We start from the raw sequence: 23265 nt of genomic DNA on the forward strand, positions 1-23265 counted from the left end.
TGCCCTCAACCACCAGCCTCCCGTCCTCCACCGACACAGGGGCGCAACCCACGGCGAACAGGTTGGTGGACCAAACTATGCCCCCCGGGTCCACAACGGGGGGTTGAAGGGCGCTTAGCGTGACCCAGCACCCACCACGAGGAGGTGGCCCTTCATGGGTGCCAAAGAAGGTATGATGTACCACAGACTATACTCACCATTTTATGTTTCCTGTCCAGGTCTGCCATATTATATACAAGGGTCTGGGTATCCTTGTCTACAACAACAGGAGAATTATATATGATTAAACACATTTACGTCATAGGTCTGAAATGCCGGGATAATGTTTTATGAATTTTACAACACGTAAAACAATGTTATCAACAGACATAATGGATCTTAAATTATAGAAACACGGATACAAAAGAGGTGTAAATAATGCAAAATTAAGCATAACAAGAATGTCACACATACAAAATACACACTAAGAATAATTAACTTATAATTATGGTCAATTTGAATACCTCTAAAAGGTTCAGCGTCCCCCTCATTTGTGGTAATGGCACCAAATACCGATATATTTGATTTCAGCTCTGACAATCTGTTTGTGTTGAGGAAAACTGACGTTACAGCAGGTGATTGAGAGCCAACATCTTTGAGGCAGCTCCGAGCTATGTCCCCTACACGACTCTCCAGCTCCAGCATGTGTAATTTGGGGGCATAGAGAAGGACTTTGTCGATGTAGTCTGAAACATCTCTGCATGTCTCCCAATCTTCTTCAGTTGTGGTGGGGAGTGCCTGTTGTGTTGCCTCGGTCTCCTTTGTATGAGTTTCTAGACAGGTCAAAAGTTCACTCTCTCGTTGATCAAGAAGCAATCGCAGAGTCTGGAATGTGTGGCCAATATTTTCTTTCAAAGTGTCGTGTGTTCTGTCAGTGTATTTGATTTCTTCTCCGATGCTCTGATTCTGATGAATCTGCAACTTTAATAGCTCATTCTTTTGGTAGTGGAACTGTTTCGTTACAGCATCAGCAGCTACATCCAACTCCTCAACATCATGGTCTGCGTGATCATGGATTTTACATCTCGCACATATCAACTTCTGGCAGCTTTTATCAAAGAGATCCAGGGAGTTGTATTTATGGATGCTGCAAGATGTCGGAATGTTCGAGACAGTCGGTACCATGTCACTGAAGTTTTGAAGTACATGGTTTCTGAAAACGTTTAGGCTGCTGTGCATATTCTGGCAATATTCACAAAGTAGCTCTTGACAGTCCCGACACCAGCACACAGCCTGGTTGCCGTCATTATTTGAACAGGAGACCTCTGTAGGGTGATGTTTGGCTGTCAGGTGGAATATTTCCTTCTGTCTCACTGCATCCTTCTGGAGGCTTGTATCTGTGAGGTTGACTTCCCTCTGACATGTAGAGCATGATATCACACCACCCGCTGCAGATGTCACACACGTCTCACACACAGCGTGTAGACAGGGCAGTAGGTAGGGGGCGGGGCCTTTCAGGGTAAACTGCTGCTGACAGACAGAACATTTGGGGAAGGTGTCCATTCTGGAAGACAGAAACCTTAAATAAGCTACTTGAAGTATGTACCTGTAACATACACTAAATAACCAAATTATCCCTGGCTGTTTCTATAAGTAAGTTGAGAAGATGTGTGATTGGCAGAATTAAGTAAACCGAGAGGCTTCAGCCACTTTGCATGCATTCATATATTTGATTTTAGGGGAGAATGTCAAACACGATCCCCAGGAATGTAATATTTTCCTTGAAGGACATTAGTAAAACAAAATCTGGATCCTTGTGTAAATTGACAAGCGTAAATACAGTAATATTTTGATTTACATGCCTTGAAATCATTTTTGTTTTGTTTAGACACTACATTTGTTGCCTCTCTTATTCTTACAACTGAAGTAAATGCCAAAAGAAACTGTCCCATTAAAATTTTGAAATTATTGTTTTGGGGGAAGTGATTCCACAAAGGAAACTGAATGTTTTCTATGCACCTAAAGCATCCAAAATATGGGTCAAATATAAAGTTGAAAACAATTGAGAATTTCGTGCACTTTGTGAATAAAACTCAAATGCTTTTCCGTATCCAAATGCACAAAATTCACATTGAGAAACAGGAAAACACATTTAAAATGCCCAGGTTAAGCCGCGAACAATAGACATGATCAACGTTGTAAGGACGTATGGATGCCACCGTAAAACTATGAACAGATTAATGGAAGGTTTCAACAGCCAGACACGACCTTGGATAGATCGTGAACTGGCAGACCAAAGGTCACGACCCTTCATGAAGACCGTTGTCACAAGAATGGCAGAACATTCCCAATGACGTCATCAGTCGTCTCACAACGTCAGTGAGACGTCGTGTTTATGGGTGCATGAAGTCTCAAGGAGAACATTGAAGATACTGACCACAATGGCATCCTGGAGTGTACACTGAACTCGATAACGCATTTCAAACTCTATGATTTATACTGTGAAACTGACATTTGATCCCCATGTGAATCTTTTCCAATTTTCTCTTTTATAAATTAAATACGTTTGCTTTGTTTACTTGCGTAAACCATTGTAAGTACCGTGGAAGCCATCCATCCTTCTAATACATAATGTTCATTCAATCCAATTGGTTATTTTTTCCAATGACAGTTTTCGTCATGGGACACAAAATCAACATAAATGACCCACTGACAAATAGAAATACTTTAATTTCTATCGCTATGTTTTATTTTTCATGGACACAGATTTGAAAAGTAAATACGTGCATAATAGGCACGTGCAATATAACAAAGTTGTGTTAAAAGGCTGTGGCATAATGTCCATACATTTCTTGTATAAGTCATATTTTAGCATATGTTATTAATCCGGGAGGTATTTTATTATATGGGAGGGAATTTAATCTTTTTTCCACACACGTAATGTTTTGTTGCAATACAAGTTAAGTTCTATTCTCTGTCCAATTCATCACATTGTGCCACAATAATTTTACATATGTACTTTCAAATAACAAATGGAGGATATTTTCAGTCTCGGCATTGCAGACATGTTATATTTGGGATTACACTTTCATGGTAAAGTACAGATTCTAGTACTTTGTTGGGCTGAGTCTTATCCGGGATTCGAACCCACACACTCAGAGTCAGAGCTAGTGCACACACGCACATTCACGTAGCTCAGGAGCACAAAGTTCCTGTAGTCACCCAGCAGTAAATGGGCAGCCGAAATGATGAGATGACACGGCCACCTTGGTGTCATACATGATATTCACAGTTTAGAAAAAAAATATCAGCAAATAGGGTTTAGCCACTCCACACACAACACAGACAGCGAATGGAGCTTTTCTCATGAAGCGCTGCCTGATGTTACTTTTCTGAGAATGGGAAGCCTTCTAAGCAATGCAACATTCTGCATTACTCAGAGTGGCAGAACGTCTGTGTTACCGACAGCAAGTACGCCAAACCTAAGACTTCAAGAACGAAAGGCATTCGGACAACTTGGTACTTGTGAGAGAGGTAATTACATTATTAGGCCTCAAGGATGCGAGTGAGATACAGTTTGTAAATGTGCATAGACTTCCCCGAAAAAGTACCGATCCAACCAATTATCGAGCATCAGTGCCAAAACCCATCATAGTGAAATTCGTCAAGGCAGAGGACAAACAAAGAATATTCAATGCGTCAATCAAAGGATGGGCGTCTCTAAAGGAGAAGAAAGTTACAGTCCGCACTGACCTCCCAGTGCCCCTGAAGAAACAAAGAGGTCGCCTGGCTAACCGAGCGTTTGAGCTCAGAAAAAAATACAATGTGCAAACTCGAATTCTGGAGAGAGGAATAGATATCAGCCTTCAAACCAGAAAAAGTTCACGAGACGAATGGAGAACAATCGACGTTGATCAAACACCGTAATACGAACACCACAACATCAAAATGCATGGAGCTAACTATGACGTTTTTGTTTACCTTTTCTCTCTTCAAATTTGTGCAGCACTGTTTGGACGGATCACACACTTTAATGGACATTTCTAAGACTCTGCTCAAATGTGTCTATGAGTAAGTAAGTACTCAGATCAGTAGTAAAACTACCATTTATGAACAACTGAACTCTCGTAACTCTTTGTTTATAAACATTGCCACGTGCTTTTCTATTTTTAGTAATGTTATTCACTTCGGAACTACTAGACCGGAAGTTGAATCTTGTTTACAGTTTCTCACGTGAGTTATGTTACATTTTCTGTTTTAAGATGATAGGTTATACAGTTTATACATGACTATGTCACGAATAACCATTGATCCTTTATTAGAGGATTTATAACTTTTGAATTTGTTATTAAATCAAAATTTCGTAATTTCCAGTAGACTTCAGGTAAACGGAACTGATTTAAGTGATATATTAATTCCGACCTCGACCTTTAAGGTCAAGGTTATGTTTATGTCGTGTTTGGTAGACACATTCGATGCAGTTCAGACTATATTCACGTTCACGGGTTGAGAGGATATAGCACAAATGCCTCTTTCTTTGTTTTTATGTTTGTACATAGTTTCTTTTATATCATCTTTTTTTCTAGAATCAAGTACAGCTTCTTTCAGATCTTCCTTTTCAACAGCTCTCAGTGCTTATGTTTACTACATCATATTTTTAGTAGTCTTCCAAATATTAAGATATTGTTCTCAACCATTTATATCAAATGATCTAACATGTCTTGAAATACAGCATATATGCATATATCATGTTACAAACCTCAGGCGTAATCCTAGAGATTTCAATAATATCTCAATACTTAAAAATACTTTGATTCTAACATGGTTATCAGATGGATAATATAAAAAAAATAAGGATGATTTCTGCTAACTGTAGGGGTCTGGCAAATAAAAATAAAAGGAAAGAAGTTATGAATCTCTATAGAAAGAAATCATACTCAATAATTTGCTTACAAGATATCCATATAGCCAAAGAAGATGTTAATAAAATGAGAAATGAATGGGGATTGCAGAGTATAATTGCACCTTTCAAGTCCAATTCAAGAGGTGTTGCAATACTTTTCAATAATAATATTGATCTCACTATACATAAAACTCTGGAAGATGAAGGTGGAAATTTTATTATTGCAGACATAACTGTAGAAGATAAAAGATTTACCCTCACAAACCTTTATGGACCAAATATTGATGACCCACTATTTTATGTAAAGCTTTTCGAAAGTTTATCCAATTTTGAGAATGAATCTCTGGTTATGGTAGGAGATTGGAATCTGGTTCTTGATCCTTCCATTGATTTAGAAAATTACAAAAATATCAACAATCCCAAGGCCAGAAAAGTAGTTTTAGACACAATTGCAGCTTATGATCTTGTGGATATTTGGCGTGATTCGAATGATAATCTGAAAAATTTACATGGTGGAAAAAACATCCAAGACAACAAGCCAGACTGGATTTTTTTTTAATCTCACAAGATTTGCTGAACCTTACGCTTGATTCCGATATTCTACCAGGCTATAAAACGGACCACTCAGCTATTACCTACTCTTTTTCAAATACTATTAACCAAGAAAGAGGGCGGGGATATTGGAAATTTAATACGTCTTTATTGTTACAACCTGAGTATAGTGAACTTGTTAGATCCATATTAAAGGACACAGTTGAAGAATATTCAGATATTGATGTATATGATGAAAATGCTAATGACCTTAATATAAAACTTAAGATTGATGATAGTTTATTTTTAGAAACCTTCCTTATGAATGTTAGGGGAAAATCAATTTCATTTTCAACCTTTCTAAAAAGGAAAACCATTGATAAAACCACAGAATTAGAAACTAAAATTAAAGACTATGAAGAATCAATAAGAAAGGACTTTCAAACTATAGATGAAAATTTATTATCTGAACTTGCAAAATATAAATTTGAACTACAACAAATTAAAGAAGATGAAATAAGGGGTATACAGCTCAGAAACAGAATTTTATGGTATGAAGAGGGGGAAAAGCCAACCAAGTATTTTTGCAACCTAGAAAATAGAAATTATGTCAGCAAATCAATTAATAAGATTGTCACGGATAACAATGACGAAATTACTGACAGCTTTTCTATCTTAAATGAAGTAAAAACATTTTACAAACAACTTTATTCTTCTGGCAGGAAATATGAGGATGAAACTTGTTTACAAGATGTGGTAACTCCCACTTTAACTGGCCATCTTAGAAACAAATTAGAAAAAGATATTGACATGGAAGAAATAACATTGGCTGTTAAACATATGAAAAATAACAAAAGCCCTGGTGTAGATGGATTTCCAATAGATTTCTTTAAATATTTTTGGAAAGACCTTAAATATTGGATCTATAGATTTATTAAAGAAATTTTTAATAAGAATCAAATGTCTTTCACAATGAAAAGAGGTGTTATTACATGTATACCCAAGCCAGATAAAAACAGAACCCTTTTAAAAAACTGGAGACCAATAACTTTATTGAATTCACTGTATAAAATAGTAAGTACTTGTATTTCTAATCGGTTAAAAACAACCCTGTACTCTCTTATACATGAAAATCAGACTGGTTTTATACCTGGTAGAAATATAAGTGAAAACACAAGATTACTCTATGACATTATGTTTGAGACAAAAAGAAGAGACATCCCAGGTTTATTAATTTTGATCGATTTTGAAAAGGCTTTTGATACTGTCTCTAAAGATTTTATAAATTTGGTATTAAAAAAGTTTGGGTTTGGTCCCCAAATTATTAGGTGGATAAATATCCTAACCTATAATACAACTTCTTGTGTTATTCAAAATGGACATCTCTCAGAATTCTTTTCAAATGAACGGGGCTGTAGACAAGGGGATCCGTTATCACCATATCTTTTCCTTTTTGTAGCTGAAATCCTTGGATGCATGATAAGACAAAATGAAAATATCAAAGGTATAGTAATTGATGATACAGAGTATAAATTAGGACAATATGCAGATGATACTGAGTTGTTTTTAGATGGTACAGAAAAATGTCTATATTCTGCTGTTGATGCAATTAATACTTTCTATAGGATGTCAGGACTAAAAATAAATATTGATAAGACTAAAGCTATCTGGATTGGATCTAAAGCAGGTTGTGGTGATAAACTATGTCAGGATTTGAATATTGAATGGCGAAAAAATGAATTTGTTGTTCTGGGAATTATACTTAATGCTGAACTGAAGGATCTATGGATCATCAATACAAAGAAAAACTAGAGGAAATTAACAGATTATTGGCAGTGTGGAGAAAAAAGACATTTAACATTAATCGGCAAAATCACTGTTATCAAGACACTAGCTATGTCAAAATTAGTTCATATTTTCAGTACTTTACCAAACCCACCCCAAGATTTTGTTACCTCCCTTGATAAAATATTTTTCAAATTCATCTGGACTGACAAAACTGACAAAATTAAGAGAAGTACCTTGAAAAAGATTATATACATGGGGGTTTAAGAATGATCGACATAAAAACCTTTATCAATGCCTTGAAACTATCCACTTTGAGACTTTATTTAAGAAAATCATCAATATGTAATCCATGCAATTTTCCATTACATGATATCATGAAATTTGGTGCTAACTTCTATTATATTGCTGATATTCATAATCCATATTGGAAAGATGTTTTAAAAGCATGGAACATGTATTGTACTAACATTACCATAGAGGAAAACAACATTGATGAAATTTTAGCACAGCCATTATGGTTTAATCATAATTTTAAATACCAAAATCATTATATCAGTCATTGGGCAAATAAAGGACTATTAACCATCAAAGACATGTGTGATGAAGAAGGTTTGATGTCTTTTGAATCTTTAAAAGTAAATATGCAATAAAAGGGACAGAATTAGATCATAGATATGTTCTAAATAATATACCTGAATCATGGAAAAATACAATAACAAATCACAGGTGTATAAATAACTATGACATGAATCTTAACTCCTATCAAAAGAATTTTATGAAATCATTACAAGGATCAAGATTATTTTATGATATATTGTTATTTAACAATAATAACCCTCATATGTGTCATAAATGGGAGAATGTGTTTGAAGATACTGACTTTGATTGGCCAATGATTTTCAAGTCTTACAGACAAGACATTAATGATGTAAAACTCTTAGAGTTTCAATATAAATTTTACACGGTATTATCTATACCAAAAAGGAACTTTTAAAAATGAACCTTATCCAGAGCGCCTCATGCAGCTTTTGTAAAGATGAAGATGAAAACTTGTGCCATGTTTACTGGGAATGTAGTGAAACTAAGAAGTTTTGGAAGGATCTTCAAATTTGGATTAACACTTATTTGATACAAAAGTCAATTTGACAAAATATTTGGTGTATTTTGGCTCCTTAAGTAAAACCCATTACTTAATCATATAATCATTTCAGCAAAAGACAGATCTATGTCTCTTCTTTGAAAAACAATATTCCAAAATGCGATAACTTTATAAAGACTTTAAAAGATATTTTTTTCTGTTGAAAGCTTCATTGCCAAAGGAAGAATAAAATGAAGAAATTTGCTAATAAATGGCATCCATTATTCCCAGTATTTCAAACCTGACCTGTGTATGCAGCAATCGCTTCTTTTGTAAAATCTTGATCTGTTTCCCCTTTTGAAAAATTATCATTGTTTTAGTTATGTATTGACTAGTTAGTTAATGGCACTGGTGTAACTTTGGGGAACACATATTATAGGTTGGATATAAGACACAATATACAACACAATAAGCCGGATGTTGCGCAATATATAACACAACACATTGGATGTGACACAAGACACAGCATGACATGTCAGAATAATTGTGGCACTATATACAACACATGTTAGATAAGACATATTTACAATGTATATCAGATAATACATTATGTACAACACGATAGATGTACAACACGATAGAGTGGCCGTGACACTACAATATGCTATGTCGGGTGTTGCACTATATACAGTATGATATGTCAGATGGTATGTCAGATATGGCGCCGTATACAACAAAATATGTTGAATGTGACACAATATACAGCTTGATATGTCAGATGTGGTGCTATAAACAATATGATATGTTCATATATGATGCTATTTACAATTTGACATATGGGATGTAATACTATATACTTATGATATATCAGATATGACATTATATACAACTTATGATGGAAAAAACACCCCAAAAACCCAAAAACAAAAAACTACTAATAACGAAACACTTCTAGAAAATTATGCACATATTTATACCATGCATCAAAATACCCCCCAATTCAGTAAGATATATTTTTGTAGGATTTCCCCATGTACTATGACATCATATATATTTGTTGTAAACTCAACCTTTGTTATTGTATACATGTGTAAATGTAAGTGAAAATTGTATATATGTTGTATACGGCCTGTGGCCTATAGACAATAAAAGACTTTGACTTGAAAAAAAATTGGACAACCTTATTAAATTAATGGCCTGTAGTAATACATAGTAAGTAAAGTGTTGCCTTACTTGCTTGGCGTTCTGGCAAAAAGGTTCAACTGATGGAGTTCTGTAAATAAAAGAAAACGTATCTTGACAATTAACTCTTGTCACTAAGTAAGCTATGTTGATATTGTTTATGGACGCTTTAAGTGGTATTGTTTTCGGCATATGCATATCAATCAGGAAAAGTAGCTTCTATCACCAATGGAAATAGTTTGCCAATATTCATTCATGTTTCCAGCTTGAATGTGTGGGGTATGGGAAATTGTTAGGAAACTAACTCAATGCATGGTGCCACTGAAGGGTCAAAACATGTATATAAACTAACATAATTATGAAATGATTTTATTATATAGGTAGTATTTTTCCTGTATCACGATTGGTCAAAATACCGTCAGGTGATTGTCTACAAAACGCGATATTGACTTGAGTTTTCTGATAAATTACGATATTGACCTGAGTTACTAAAAATAGACGAGGAATCCCGTACAAAGGGGCTTCCCCTGCTTTTCAACCAATCAGATCGCTCGGTTTGACGTCATTCCCTCACGCGCTATCTTTAGCCGTTCAGCGATGGTTTCAGCGTTCGTCAATAGAAATGGCGTTTTGCTGATATTACAGATGACAAAACAGAAGGAGATCTTGGAAAATATCGATCCCAAAGAACACTAAAAGGTCAACTAACACTGCTGTGAAGGTTTTCAGATAATATCTACAACAAAGGGTAAATCAGCTGATTTTGAGAACTTTACCGAAGATGAACTTCTGATTCATCACTGGCTAAATTTTTACCTGGAAGCCAGGTCAGAGAAAGGAGAACACTACAAGAAAGTAACTTTAATGTCTTATCGACATGGCATCCAAAGACTCTTGGAAAAACAAGAAGAGGAATAGATATCATCAGGGGCGCCAATTTCAAAGAATCCACGACAGCGTTCAAGGCTATGGGAAAGGAACTAAAAAGAATCGGTTGCGCTGAGATCAAACACTACCCACCTGTTGCAGAAGCTGATATGGCTACGTGTGCAGCTCAGATTCCCCACTACTTCTACAGTATAAGGTGAATATATAAAACTAGTTTTTAACACACACACTGAGTTTCGTAAAATCATCAAGGCAAATAGATCTAGACAATAGATTCATGAATAAACATCGATACAAATAAAATATTGAATATCAATTTACAGATTTCCAAAATAAGATAGGCATGTTTCGTTGGTATTCGTTGACATCATGCTTCATTTCGGAAGACGTTTTGAGAATAAGCGATCTGGCCGTAACCACGGACGCTGATGGGGACATGCATGTTTACATGACCCGAGATGAACAAACCAAAAATGGTCAGGAGGACGGCGGTCGGGCTCAAGGGCGAATGTATGAGAAGAAAGGTATGTTGTTATGTTATCAAATAGTGACATTCAATTCCAAATATTAGGCTTACTGTACATTATATCGACACACTGGAAAGATACGTAACCGGAAACCATGACCTGTCACCCATTTTGCTTTGTAACGGAAAGGGAGGCAACTCTTGCTATCAAATTGTTTGCAGCATAATTTTAGCTAACCTTACGTCCCGAGTTCGAATGAAGTATATGTATGATCACTTTTATCATTTATTATTATTATTTTTTGTGTTTATATCTTACAGACGATCCTAGATGTCCAGTGAGGACTTTCATCGTTTGAATAAAGATTGTCCAAAACTTTTCCAGCAACCAAATTCAGAAATTGAAAATGGAAATTTATAGCATGCGGTTCCCCTTGGACACAGCCGGCTTGGTACTATGATGACGACGCTTGGCACAAAGGCAGGTCTTTCACAAAAATTTACAAACCACTCCCTGTGAGCTACAACAGTCCATGTATTGGATTCTGCACAGGTGCCATCGCGGCATATTATGACAGTCACAGGACATAAAGCAGAAACCAGTCTGAAAACTTACACTGGTTTCACTGATGACAAGACCAAGAAGATGATGTCCACCGCCATCAGTGATATGACCTGTGCTCAACCTACTAGGGAGAAGGAGAACTCTTTGCCTATCCTCGGTGATCATGACCTAACAAGTTTTTTGACTGACTGTGAGTTTGATGAAATCCTCAAAACTCTCCCTGTACCTGAGTCATCTGTTTCTGTGTCTGATGACAATATGCATGTACTTAATCACAGCATGACAAATAGCATAGACAAATAGATTCAGATGCCAGGACCAGTTATTAATAACTGTAATGTGACCATCAATGATAACTTCAACTATAAGCAGTAATAAAGTAGCTAGATGAACAATCATCGATATATTAAGACTGATAGCGTCTCTTTAAAGATTTGTTATTTAAAAGTTGTCTTTGATGTTTCTGGTACATTTAATGAATTATTTTGATTGTGAAGATGTGTTACGTAATGATGAGCTGTATCCCGGAGATGACACAGTGTGTGCATTAAAACTTTGTGTTAAAACCTGTTTCTCTTCGTCTATATAATAAAACAATTATAGACTCTATAAGAGATCAATATCGCTTTTTATTGACCTGAGTAAAACAATATCGACCTTGCAAGCTTGGTCGATATTGTTTTACTCAGGTCAATAAAAACCGATATCGACCTCTAAAAGAGTCTATAATTGTATAATAAAAGACTTCACAGGGGATAACAGTCACAGGTATTGCGAACCCTTTTCCATTTGTATATATAATTAAAATCGTCAGAAGCTGGAGGGTTCTTAACCAAAGATTTCCTCCTTCAAAAAACCTATTCCTACATACCCGATGTTTCATCTTTTTTAGCATGGCGAAGCTTCTGAATTAATTCTTCGATTTCCTTCTCCAGTTTCTCCTTTCTCTGAGCATGCAGATACATCAGTTTTGATAGTTTCTCTTCATGATGCTGGTTGACTTCACTGATCACTTGTTGATGGTCCTCATCCAGAGCACGTAACTGTTGTTGTAATTCATCAAGCTGGGTCCCCGACTGTTGAAATGATGATAACAGAGACCACATAGTTGGAATGACGAACAACAGTATTTCACTATGTTGAATATAGCTAATTCTGATTGTACATAAACAACATGTGTGTGGTAATAAAGTTCATTTGAATGTAACATTTATCACGCATTGAATATTATGTGTGTTTACCTACTTGGAGTCTTATCAAATTCCGTGACAACTCCAGTGATAATTAGCCACGGTAATGGTGACGAGCCAACGCTTTAACCACTAGACTACCCCACCGCCCCCTGAAGATAAAGATCAACAACACTCAACAAAAGAAAGGCAAGTTTCCATCCAGAGTGTATCAGAGATACGGTGAGCTTATGGCGTTCGAAGATAATTATTGACCTCCCTGACCAACCCTGGAGGTGTTCACATGGAGTGGTTCACATGGTTGCCATGGCGAGAGACAGTTGAAAGGAAGTCTTGTAAGTGAGGTCGTCATGAAATGCAGATTTCAGTGAAAGAGTTAAGATTTAAAGTCACATCGGCAATATTTCACCCGTATCGTGATAAAACTAGTTCTAAATTCATAATACATACATATAATATGTAAAACCCTGTCAACGAAGGATAGTAAAATCACTAGATTATCACAAAATGAGTTAAAACTAGCCAACATATCCCTTTAAAAAGAAAAAAAACTATTTTTGGACAATACAATGTAAAAATGGGCCAAAGATGGCCAGCTGAAGATAGATCACCATACAAGGGACCAATCAATTGGTACAAGGAAGGTTTTGACCTAAGTCACATAAAATTATACTTAGGTCCCCTTGCTGTTGGGGCCCAAACTTGTACTCAGAAATAACTGGAAATCCTTCACTTGTGGAACAGTGGCCATCACTGGATATATGTGATTTGACCAGCGAATGGTGTGAAAAGAACACCACATGTCATCAAACATGGCGCGAGCGGTGAGGTAAGCATCAAATATCCCCAGTCGGGTACACAGAAGGCAGGTTCTCCAGTGAACTGAATGAGGCTGTGAATCAAGGTCTCCAATAGGCCGAGACCAAAAGCACTACATGCCTGCACATGTTGTAAATTCCCCGGAGCAGCAAAACAGGGTAAGGAAAAACGTCCGCGTCATTGAGGGGACCAGCGAAATCCCAACTGGGGCACCTTTCATTGGAACCGCTGACCCTGAAAAATGAATGAGCAACATGTGTAGCTACATGGAAGTAGGAATCCTGCAGGCTGACGTTGATTGAGAGCACACGAAAATGTGGAGGACAACTGACAGACTGGGGGTTGAAAAGCATCATGTTCTTATTCATATGCATCTCATCTTGAACTTGAACGCCTGAACATGGATCCGTGAAGATCCGGGTTAGAATTGGCTTTCAGGAACCCAGGCTTGTGTTAAGAGGCGACTATGGGATCGGGTGGTCAGGTTCTCTGACTAGGTTGGCACGTGTCATCACATCCCAGCTACCTAGATCAATGCTCATGCTGCTGATTACTCTTTTGTATGGTCCAGACTCGATTATTTACAGATCGCCGCCATGTAGCTAGAATGTTACTGAGTTTGGCGTTAATCAGCCAACCAGCAAACCAGCCTGACATGATCTGTGCATACAGAACTTCCTTGACATCCTTGGCATCTATATTGGCTGGAAGATCGGGAATCTGCTGAGGTGAATGAGTATAATAAAAAAATATATAAAAATAAATAAAAGTCACTGCCGTCTACGTCTACCGCCAGTGAAAATGTATGGTGATTCTTGCTGGTTTGTCGTGCGTAAGAGGCTGGCGTTGCTGAAAGAAAGGGAATTGTCTACAATGCATTGGATGCATACCCGCATAGGTCTTTCTCTGAGAGACTACTGGTGAAAGAAGCATCATTATTTCAGAGAGGGAATCCCAAACAGTAAACATTTAGCTCTCAGATGAGGGACAGCATGACGACTGATTGAGCAAGGCCATCTTCCACAAATCAGGGAGCATCTCGTCATAGCAAAGCATATGGCAGGTGGTCCACAAGCCATGTGGGTATGTCTGCTGGAGTCAATGTACTTTTGATTCATGAAAACAGGAACAAAATCGCCGTCATCATCAGTGTGGTAAGGATCAGTACAATGCAATGCAGGTTGGTGCTGATGGAGTGAAGAAACTCCCTGTAACCGTGGACAAGAAGCACCTGGCATCAAATGGCAAGTCATCCAAGGAATCCAAGGATTTGAGCAGGTGAGTGGTCCAGCATAGGAGGCATGTTCACAGACTGGCGCACGTCAAGCGACAGAAGGTGACAGTGCTTCAGTTCACTGGAGTGGAGGGAGGTATGTCTTACAGATGAGACCCGCGAAGATCCGGTTAGAATTGGTCTTCAGCAACCTGTGCTTGTCGTAAGAGGCAACTATCGGGATCATGTGGTCAGGCTTGCTGGCTTGGTTGACACAGATCATCGTATCCCAGTTGCTTAGATCAATGCTCATGCGGTTGATAACTTTTATGTCTGGTCCGGTCTCGATTATTTACAGACCATCCTGGCATAAGGGACTTGTGAGACCTGCACTAGATCACGCGAAATTAATAAGTTGACATTGGAGGAGATGATCCCAGAAGAGCAGTATGAATGTCAGATAGGTTCTTCATTCAAGGCCTCCTGAGGGGCAAAAACCGGAGGTAGTGGAGTCAAAGTCGACGGGAGTATTGGTCATACCAGCCATCTACTTTCAATGAATAAGTTGTTTCTCATGCTTTATCAGCACGTATTTATAACATGTAAAATTCTGTTCTAAACCAGCTAAACCAGGGCGACACTGAAGATTAGAGTCTTTCTCGGACATTTGTCCTTTGAACAAAAGACATCCCCTTAGAACACAATCTGTAACAAAGGAAATATATGCAAGGGGGTACTGACATAAGGATCACAATTTAAATGTTCCCTCCACATAAGGAACCGTTCACCCAAACACAAACTCAGTGTCTACATGCTACCCAGGATACCAAGACATATATTTTGCCTAAAATATGAGCCACTGGTCCAACCACGTTCTAAAAACTATAGTGAAAAAGTGTAATGAGAGCCACAACATGTGCCTGCGAGACAAGATAAAAAACAACGAAATAGGGAACATATACAAAGTTGCTATGTTGTCACCAATATGCCTTTTATCGAAAACAATACTGCAAAATATCACCATACAAAAGCAGCGAAAAATTGCCAGAGGAAAGGACATCAGGTTAAGTGAAACGTACTCGTGCATCATGTAAAGATCATCGAAACAAATAACTTGATGTCAATACACATACGGATTTCATCTCATTGACATGCCAATATCAACTGGAATGTAATGATTCCTATAAGCATATATATTCCTATTCCACCAGGCCTTGTTCATTTCAAGATAACAAAGGACAATAAGGAAACATTTCTATTTCTAATTTCAAACAATGCCTCTATTAAGGTGTAATAAAATATTAATACAAATTTATACATACATCTTGCTCGGAAATGGTCTTCCCATGTACTTTATCCTCCATAGATGGTGAAAGTCTGACTGACTCAGTGCCATCAGACAGGTATTTCAGGAAGGTCTTTATGATGGTTCTACATTTGTCTTCGTCCATATGTAGTTCGGGGGGGAAACAGATGCATTTGGCTGAATTCTCAAATTGCTCGATCTTCGTCAGGAAATCTTGTCTCTCCTTACACAAAGATGCGTTGACAGTGTCATGAATGATATTGAAATCAAACTTCGTGTCCACCTTCACATGTTGTACGATCAACGTCGCCAACTTGGTGTTGTATTGAATGTTCTTGTGGTTGTCCTCATCCCCAGTTGTGAAAGTCAGCACCATGACAGGGCGTGTCGGGGAGAACACACACGCATCACACAGGGCAGACGCAGGTACTCGGCCCTCCCAGGATGGGTCTATCAACTTCAGCAGGCTACCTCCTGAGATGACGACTGTACGATTTCTGCCTGGTAGCTCTCTCAGCCTCTGTACAATGTGGGCATGCTGTTTCGTGAGAGCTTCTTCAACAATGGATGGGAAGATGCCGAAGTCTGCAACAGTCACCACATAAAAATACTAAAATGAGATAACCACTCATCTTAAGATTATATGTAAAGAAACAATACATTCATATCAACACTCATTTATGTCTTATACTTAATCACACATCTTCACACAGACAACAATGTTTGGATGAGTTGCAGCTGAAACATGTTCTGTCAAAATAATTGGTGACTTCATGCATAATACTGAGACACAATTTTTGCATGTTACAAAATATGACGAAAAAGGCCACCATTATTAACTGTAGAAAACACTATGCTTCACATCATCAACAAATACTACAAATACATACACGACTGTTCTGATTCAGCTGATAGTATCCCAACAACCTCCCTTTGTTCTGATGTAGAGACAGTGTCTGACTGGAGAGTATCGCCTGAAACAAGCAAAGCAAATGATTTATATTCAGGGTGTATCCGGCTGGAGACATCATGTATCGAACTGCATAATTTCAATACCTTACCGGAAGTCTGTGCTCCTTTTACAGGATCATCCGAATCAGAGAAAACGTCATCAGTCAGTAATGGAACGTCTCCTTCTGAGCTGTATCTGCTAGGCACACTGGAGTCATCACTCTCGCCACTATCGCTAGTTCTTTCACCAAGCTCAAACTCCCCTTCCATGATGAATGTCTATTAAACTATTTCTGCATGGCTTTGAATCGCTCTAGCCAGGTGGCTTTGTCCATCCGATGAATATTTTTGTCCTTCACTTCATAAGTCCTTGGCCCTTCCTTGTCACTAAAGATGATACCATCAAAGCAACGCACAGCTACCTCCAGAACACGTTTCTCTGTTCCAGATATTGGATGTAGCCTGACTTCAATCAAATCGTCATTAACTCTACAGAAAGTTCCTTTTTGTACGGCTATTGTGTCACTTTGAAGTTTGGATTTAATGGCTGTGGTGATCTCAGATTCTTCAAATTTGATGCAAAACCCGTCAATATTAAGAAATTTGGTTCTGTAACTTTCAATGTCAAGGGTATCCTCACTTATCCCAACATAGTATGATCCTCCTCCTTCAATCTTGGACATAGAGGTCAGGTTATCTTTCAATTTGAGATCATGCCATAAATAATCCACGAAATCTGACGGGCTTCTTAAAATGTTCGTTGCAACTTGACTCTTCAATTTGTCAACATGTAACCTTTTTAGTTCAGTATTCCGGCACTCATGGAGTAGTTGAATATTTTCACACAATCCTTTCGACGTTGGGGGACCTGTGTTGTTCCGCCTGTTGAGCATGCATTTAGCTAGATTGACAGACGTTGCTGATACATTTTCTATGTCGTTCCTTACTTTTGTGTTAAAATCCAGAGTGGCTATCCCACTCGTTTCCTTCACGTTCACAAAAACGAAGTCAGTATGGTTTTGAAAGTTCTGTATTTCAGATAACCATTGGCGCCTGTATGCGTCTACATATAGTTCTCCATCATCAATGAGATCAGACAAACTCTTGGTAATGAACTCATCAAACTGTTCCAGACACCTGTCCTCGGATAGTTGACCCTCTACATGAATCAGAACTTGGCCTCCTCCGCTGTTCCTCCAAGCTGAGACTATCTTCCCGAGTCTGTCAAGAGTTCTCTTTTTCTTTTCTAAGAGCTCCCTCGACTTCTTTCCAGCACAAATAATAGACCGGGTTGTATGAAGAAGAATGATGTTACGGCAGTTTGAGTGAGACTTGTACAATTTTCCTACTGCCAGGCATTTTGTGCAGGCCTCTGTAAAGATAAGTGTGGTGTTGAAATAGTTAGAATGCACTGGCTTAATTGAAATAGGAGATGCAAATACAACGTTTTATAAGAATACGTGTATTATGTTCAGACATCATGACTTCCATGCCATTTTCCCAGCAGGCATTGAACAAATCACATTCACTGACTCACTTATTTCTATTTTTCACGAGAATATGTGGCACGTAGAGAATTACTGACGTTGCCCTTTTCAGTTTTGAAAAGCTTAACATGTGTAACAAACTCGTGAAACTATTATCTAAATATTTTAATCCGCCGATTACGTCATACACTTATGTGTAACATAACGTGTTCAAAGTTAATTTGGAATCCTCTTAATCCGAATTTATCAGAAATGTTAAATATCCATAACCTGTATTGTAATCGGAATGAATATAAATACCCGTGTAATCAACTGTTTCTGTACCCAGTGATGACATGTCATCAGCATGATAGTGCAGATAAACCTTGGTATGTTTTCCTTACAACCACCAGGCGATTACACCAAATCTTTAAAATACGCACGGTCTGAAATACATGAACGAAACAAAACTAATGGATGGATTGATGTATTGAGTTATTTATACAAAAGAATATATTACAAAGTTCAGTAGGGTGCATGTATGGGTGTGGGTGCTGGACTGGATGGGACAGGGGTTTGAGGGTTTGGGATCATGTCGTCACTGCATGCAGTCCTGCATGTGAATTCAAGTCCTCCAAAGACGCCTTAGCTACCTACAGTCAGTCCTCACCACGCAGCTTTTGAGAAAGGACAGTCAGTGGGGAAGCTATCTGCATTAGGCAGGCTGACAGGACTACTCCCATTTGTATAAGCGGGCGCAATTCTATCAGCTCGGAGAGGTATCAAACTGAAGTCACTTACGAAAATGCGAAGTTGCTTTGCAGTAAAATACATACGCAAGCATAATTCCATATACATCATATTCACGTGCACGTAGCTCATATTTGGGATAACTCTTTTTCTAGGGAAGGTCAGATTCTAATACTATTTTATGTTGGGTCCAACTTGGAATTCGAACCACTCTCAGAGTGCAGATGGGTCTCAAACCAAACAGGTACTGGAATATGTACTACTTAGAAAGTGTAATCCCAAAGAGAATGTAGGTTATTTTTTACCACTTTCTTAAAGGCGTTGTACGTTCTTCATCCACGCAGTAAAGTGAGTATTTCTGAGGCTTAATAGACATGGATCTCACAGGTATATGAACGTTTGGCTTAAAACCTGTAACGAGCCAAGTTTATCAAGGATCAAATTAAAGAAAACCCAGACATAGTAAGTGTCAAGGTCAGAATCCCCTGAACTTTAAGAATGCAAGGAGAGTGATCTCACGACTTCGTATTTGTAAAACCAAATAATTTTGAAAAACGTCATGTTCTGGCATGTGATTGGATGACACTGGAGGTCTAGGTCATTCAATGCCAGGTGAGCGTAAAGCAGCTTGTGTAAAAAATATACCTTGAGTACTAGTTGACGGAAAGTAAGATACATAAAGTTTTAAAAATAACTTATTCTCCTTTTTTTCTTTTGCCTGTACATGTATATCCGCTGTTTGCCTTGTTGGCTTTACCTCTGAAACACCTGTTTAATTTCAAATGGACACATGTGATGTAAGATATTAACTCACTCACTCACTCACTCAAACAGACACTATAAATATGCAAATAGAAACACAGCCACCGTGAATAGTTAGTTTGCAGGAGAGCAAATCGTGTCATTTTGAACACTTGCAATTTTTATATCATCCCTTCAGCCGCTGTCGATGATACGAAGATTAAACCGAAATTTAAAATAAAAAAAAATACTACATTCAAATTTCCTTTGAATGTTTCGGGACTTATGTACCCTCTCAGGAGGACAATAATTTTACGCTACTTCAACCCCCTTTGAGGGTACAGCCACTAAAAATCTCAGTTACTAATCTAAACTACCAATGATAAAATATGTATCTGTTTACAAATCAGTTAACAAATCTAATTCTTTTCAAAAATGCAATAATTAAATGAGAGCTTATATTATTAAAAAGATCCTTCATAGTTCGTGATTTGAAATAGATATCCCTTGTGATGGAATATTCAACACAGTCAAGGGTTTTATTTCATGTAATTTATTTATACCTACTTGGGTGCCCCACTTCTTCTGCATCAGATCACGGATGTAGGTTCTAATGCTAGCTTTGCAATCAGAGTATGGGATCAGAAGTGGTGTCACATATTTGTTGAGTGCTGCCTTAGCAGCAAGATCGGCCATTGTGTTCCCAGAAATGCCAACGTGGCTGGGTAACCAACAAAAGACGATGTCGCATTGGCCAGTAGCAAGTTCATTATACAATCTAATAATTTCTGATAAAAGAGGATGTATACAAGAAAGATTTTTAATAGCCTGAAGACACGAAAGAGAATCTGAAAAGATTATATATTGTTTATATTTACGGTGTTTATTAATATATTTAAAAGCTGTTAATATGGCGTTAGCTTCTGCTGTGAAAATAGAGCTGTTATTTGGTAGTCGAGAAGATATTGTTCGGGATCCAGTGACAGTGGCACATGCCACCGCGCCACCATCTTTGGACCCATCTGTAAATAAAGATTTGTATGTATTATATTTATTTTTTAATTGATTATATTCTTGTTTATACTGTAAGTCATTAGTTTCAGATTGCTTAAACTTTGTCAGAGTTAGGTCAACTTCAGGCCTCACCAGTTGCCAGGGAGGAAATGGTATTTTGAATGATGATTAGAGGACCAGTATAAAACAAGCCTAGTTGGGAAAAACATAGTTATTTTGTTATAATATTGTTAAAACTACCTATTTTAATGAAGTAATAAAACAAATAAACAACGCCCCAAACCATTGTATTTCTATTTCCACGAGTACTTTAGGCAGCGCTGCCTCGTCCCCACCAAGAACTATTCTGAGGACATAGAGACCCCAACACTGCACTCTCCCCACATCTGCACTAACAGATCAAAATGTACCAACATCAATGGTACCGAGAACATGGGGAGTTGGACAATTTCGAACTTGGGACGCAATCAAGACATTTCTATTATCACAAAATGGGTCGTGTACAAATATATATATTTAAAGGGCAAAGTTGTTTTGTATTCAAAGTTAAAGCAACCAAATGAACGGTATATCACATGAAAGCCAAGTCAGTTTATATTTGGAACAACACAACATTTACAAGTGCGTTTGCACATTTGAACAATAGCTTCAAAATATCAAATGTACCTTGACCTAGCGATTGGTGTGTATGAGAAAAGAAGCGCATTCAGGCGTTTCGTTGCGATATGAATTGAGCTCTGATGTAAGATAACGCCTTCCTTACTGCGTTACTACACCAAATACCGTCTACCACTGATATCAATTGACCGTCCGTGTAAAATGAGACAGGGAGATATTCATTCGAACAACCCTCCAAAGCCAGCTATGCAAATAGCCTGTACAAACATGTAGCCCAAGATTTCATTGTCCAAATGACATTTTGTATATTTCATGTTTGACACTTTCGATAAAAACATATGGTGCATGTTAAAGGTCACATGCAACGTAAAACACAACTTTGCAGATTCTGATACCTTTCGGTATGGACATACCGAAACAAATCGTCAAAAATGCAAATTCGACTAATAAAATTGAAAAATAACACGATGAAAATAAACGCGCGAAATCGGAGTTCAAACGTTTCACTAATTTTCCCCAGACTTTTCTGGGGAAAACGGGTTTCAACAGCTGGGCTGCGCTCATAGCACGCGTGCAAGTAAATAGGTTCGCGCAGCTTGGAAGCGGGTTGTCGGGTGAATACTCGGTGAAGGCTTTGGTGTGAGCTATTTTTCTAATGTTTTGTTGATATCTCACAGGCGCGAGCTTTTTATATGTTATGACAGTAAATAAACTGTTTATATAATTACATTTGTCTATTTCACCACACGTTCTTCTTACCGAGTCACTTTCTCAGTTCGATACTTAAAAGCAATGTCATTATTTAGCGTTGACAGAATTTCTAACTGTGATATAGATATGTCGTTGTCACAGACAAAACTCAATGTCTTGTTTTATTGACACCCGTGTGTCTGCCTGCCTGTCTGCTAATGACAATATTCAATACACAGCTGCTATCACTGACCACATGCAATTTGAACTTAACACCAATCAGGCTATACACCATAAACAAAATGCATTGATTTATGGCCCGAGTTCGGTCTCTGTCACATTATGTAATTACACAGACAGGCAGGTGTGATACTTGAACACATGACATGTTATGACGTCTGTTGATTGCAAAATGTTATACACAAAAAATGAGCATGTATTTACAAAACCCAACATCTCTATATATTAGCCGTGAAGGCATCTGCAAATGAACCAGCCGTTACACTTGAGTGCACACCCACCCGCTCTGACTGGGTTCGGTATCCCGGCTGCTTCGTTTCTTGTGAAGTAAACCGAAGTACACAATTTTGCACTTTCGATTTGCGATTGTACGCTTATAATTTTGTTTATATATTTTTTCGTAACCAGCAATGTATATAATATGTCATGAATAAGTGATAATTGTGTTTTAATTATGTTTGATTTTTTGGTTGCATGTGACCTTTAAATACCACGACTCTGTTAATGGAATCAGTGTTATAAACAACAATAAAATTGAAAAGTAAAATAGACGTTGTCAACGGTTTGAGGTATTGAATGTCCGGAATGTTCACCAATAAAAAAAAGTCAGTTACATTGTAATGTTCAGTGTCAGACCGATGTCCGAATACAACAGAAACATTTGTATGTCTTCGGACATTGTTTGTGGTGGTCAACATTATGCGACAGCAACATGGGCATCATATGACAGTGATCTGAAACTGACCACACATAAACCACATCAGGGTCGGTGGGGTAGCCTCGTGGTTAAAGCTTTCGCTCGTTACACCACATGGGTGCAATGCGTGAAGCCCATTTCTGATGTCCCCCGTCGTGATAATGCGTTAATATTGCTAATGCGTTAATAT

At 37.7% G+C, this 23265-nt stretch overlaps 3 protein-coding genes across 3 annotated transcripts in view; all 3 read right to left on the reverse strand.

The window, feature by feature from the left end:
- LOC124266994 overlaps window positions 1-18771 on the reverse strand; it is a 33450-nt gene extending 14679 nt beyond the window's left edge. The window contains exons 1-8 of the mRNA XM_046701840.1: window positions 18647-18771; window positions 16970-18231; window positions 16799-16882; window positions 15925-16493; window positions 12252-12456; window positions 9513-9552; window positions 504-1543; window positions 198-256 (exon numbers count right to left, since the gene is read on the reverse strand). Coding sequence (XP_046557796.1) covers window positions 198-256; window positions 504-1543; window positions 9513-9552; window positions 12252-12456; window positions 15925-16493; window positions 16799-16882; window positions 16970-17129 — 2157 coding nt within the window. The 5' untranslated portion in view covers window positions 17130-18231; window positions 18647-18771. The remainder of the gene's footprint in view (window positions 1-197; window positions 257-503; window positions 1544-9512; window positions 9553-12251; window positions 12457-15924; window positions 16494-16798; window positions 16883-16969; window positions 18232-18646) is intronic.
- Window positions 1-23265, reverse strand: part of LOC124267022 — a 289774-nt gene that overhangs the window by 263841 nt on the left and 2668 nt on the right. The window lies entirely within an intron of this gene.
- The window catches only part of LOC124267005, a 219701-nt gene that overhangs the window by 179844 nt on the left and 16592 nt on the right, over window positions 1-23265 (reverse strand). The window lies entirely within an intron of this gene.

Source organism: Haliotis rubra, unplaced genomic scaffold (genome assembly GCF_003918875.1).
Source record: "Haliotis rubra isolate DU_JTF1 unplaced genomic scaffold, ASM391887v1 Scf1000, whole genome shotgun sequence".
NCBI classification, from domain to species: Eukaryota; Metazoa; Mollusca; class Gastropoda; order Lepetellida; family Haliotidae; genus Haliotis; species Haliotis rubra.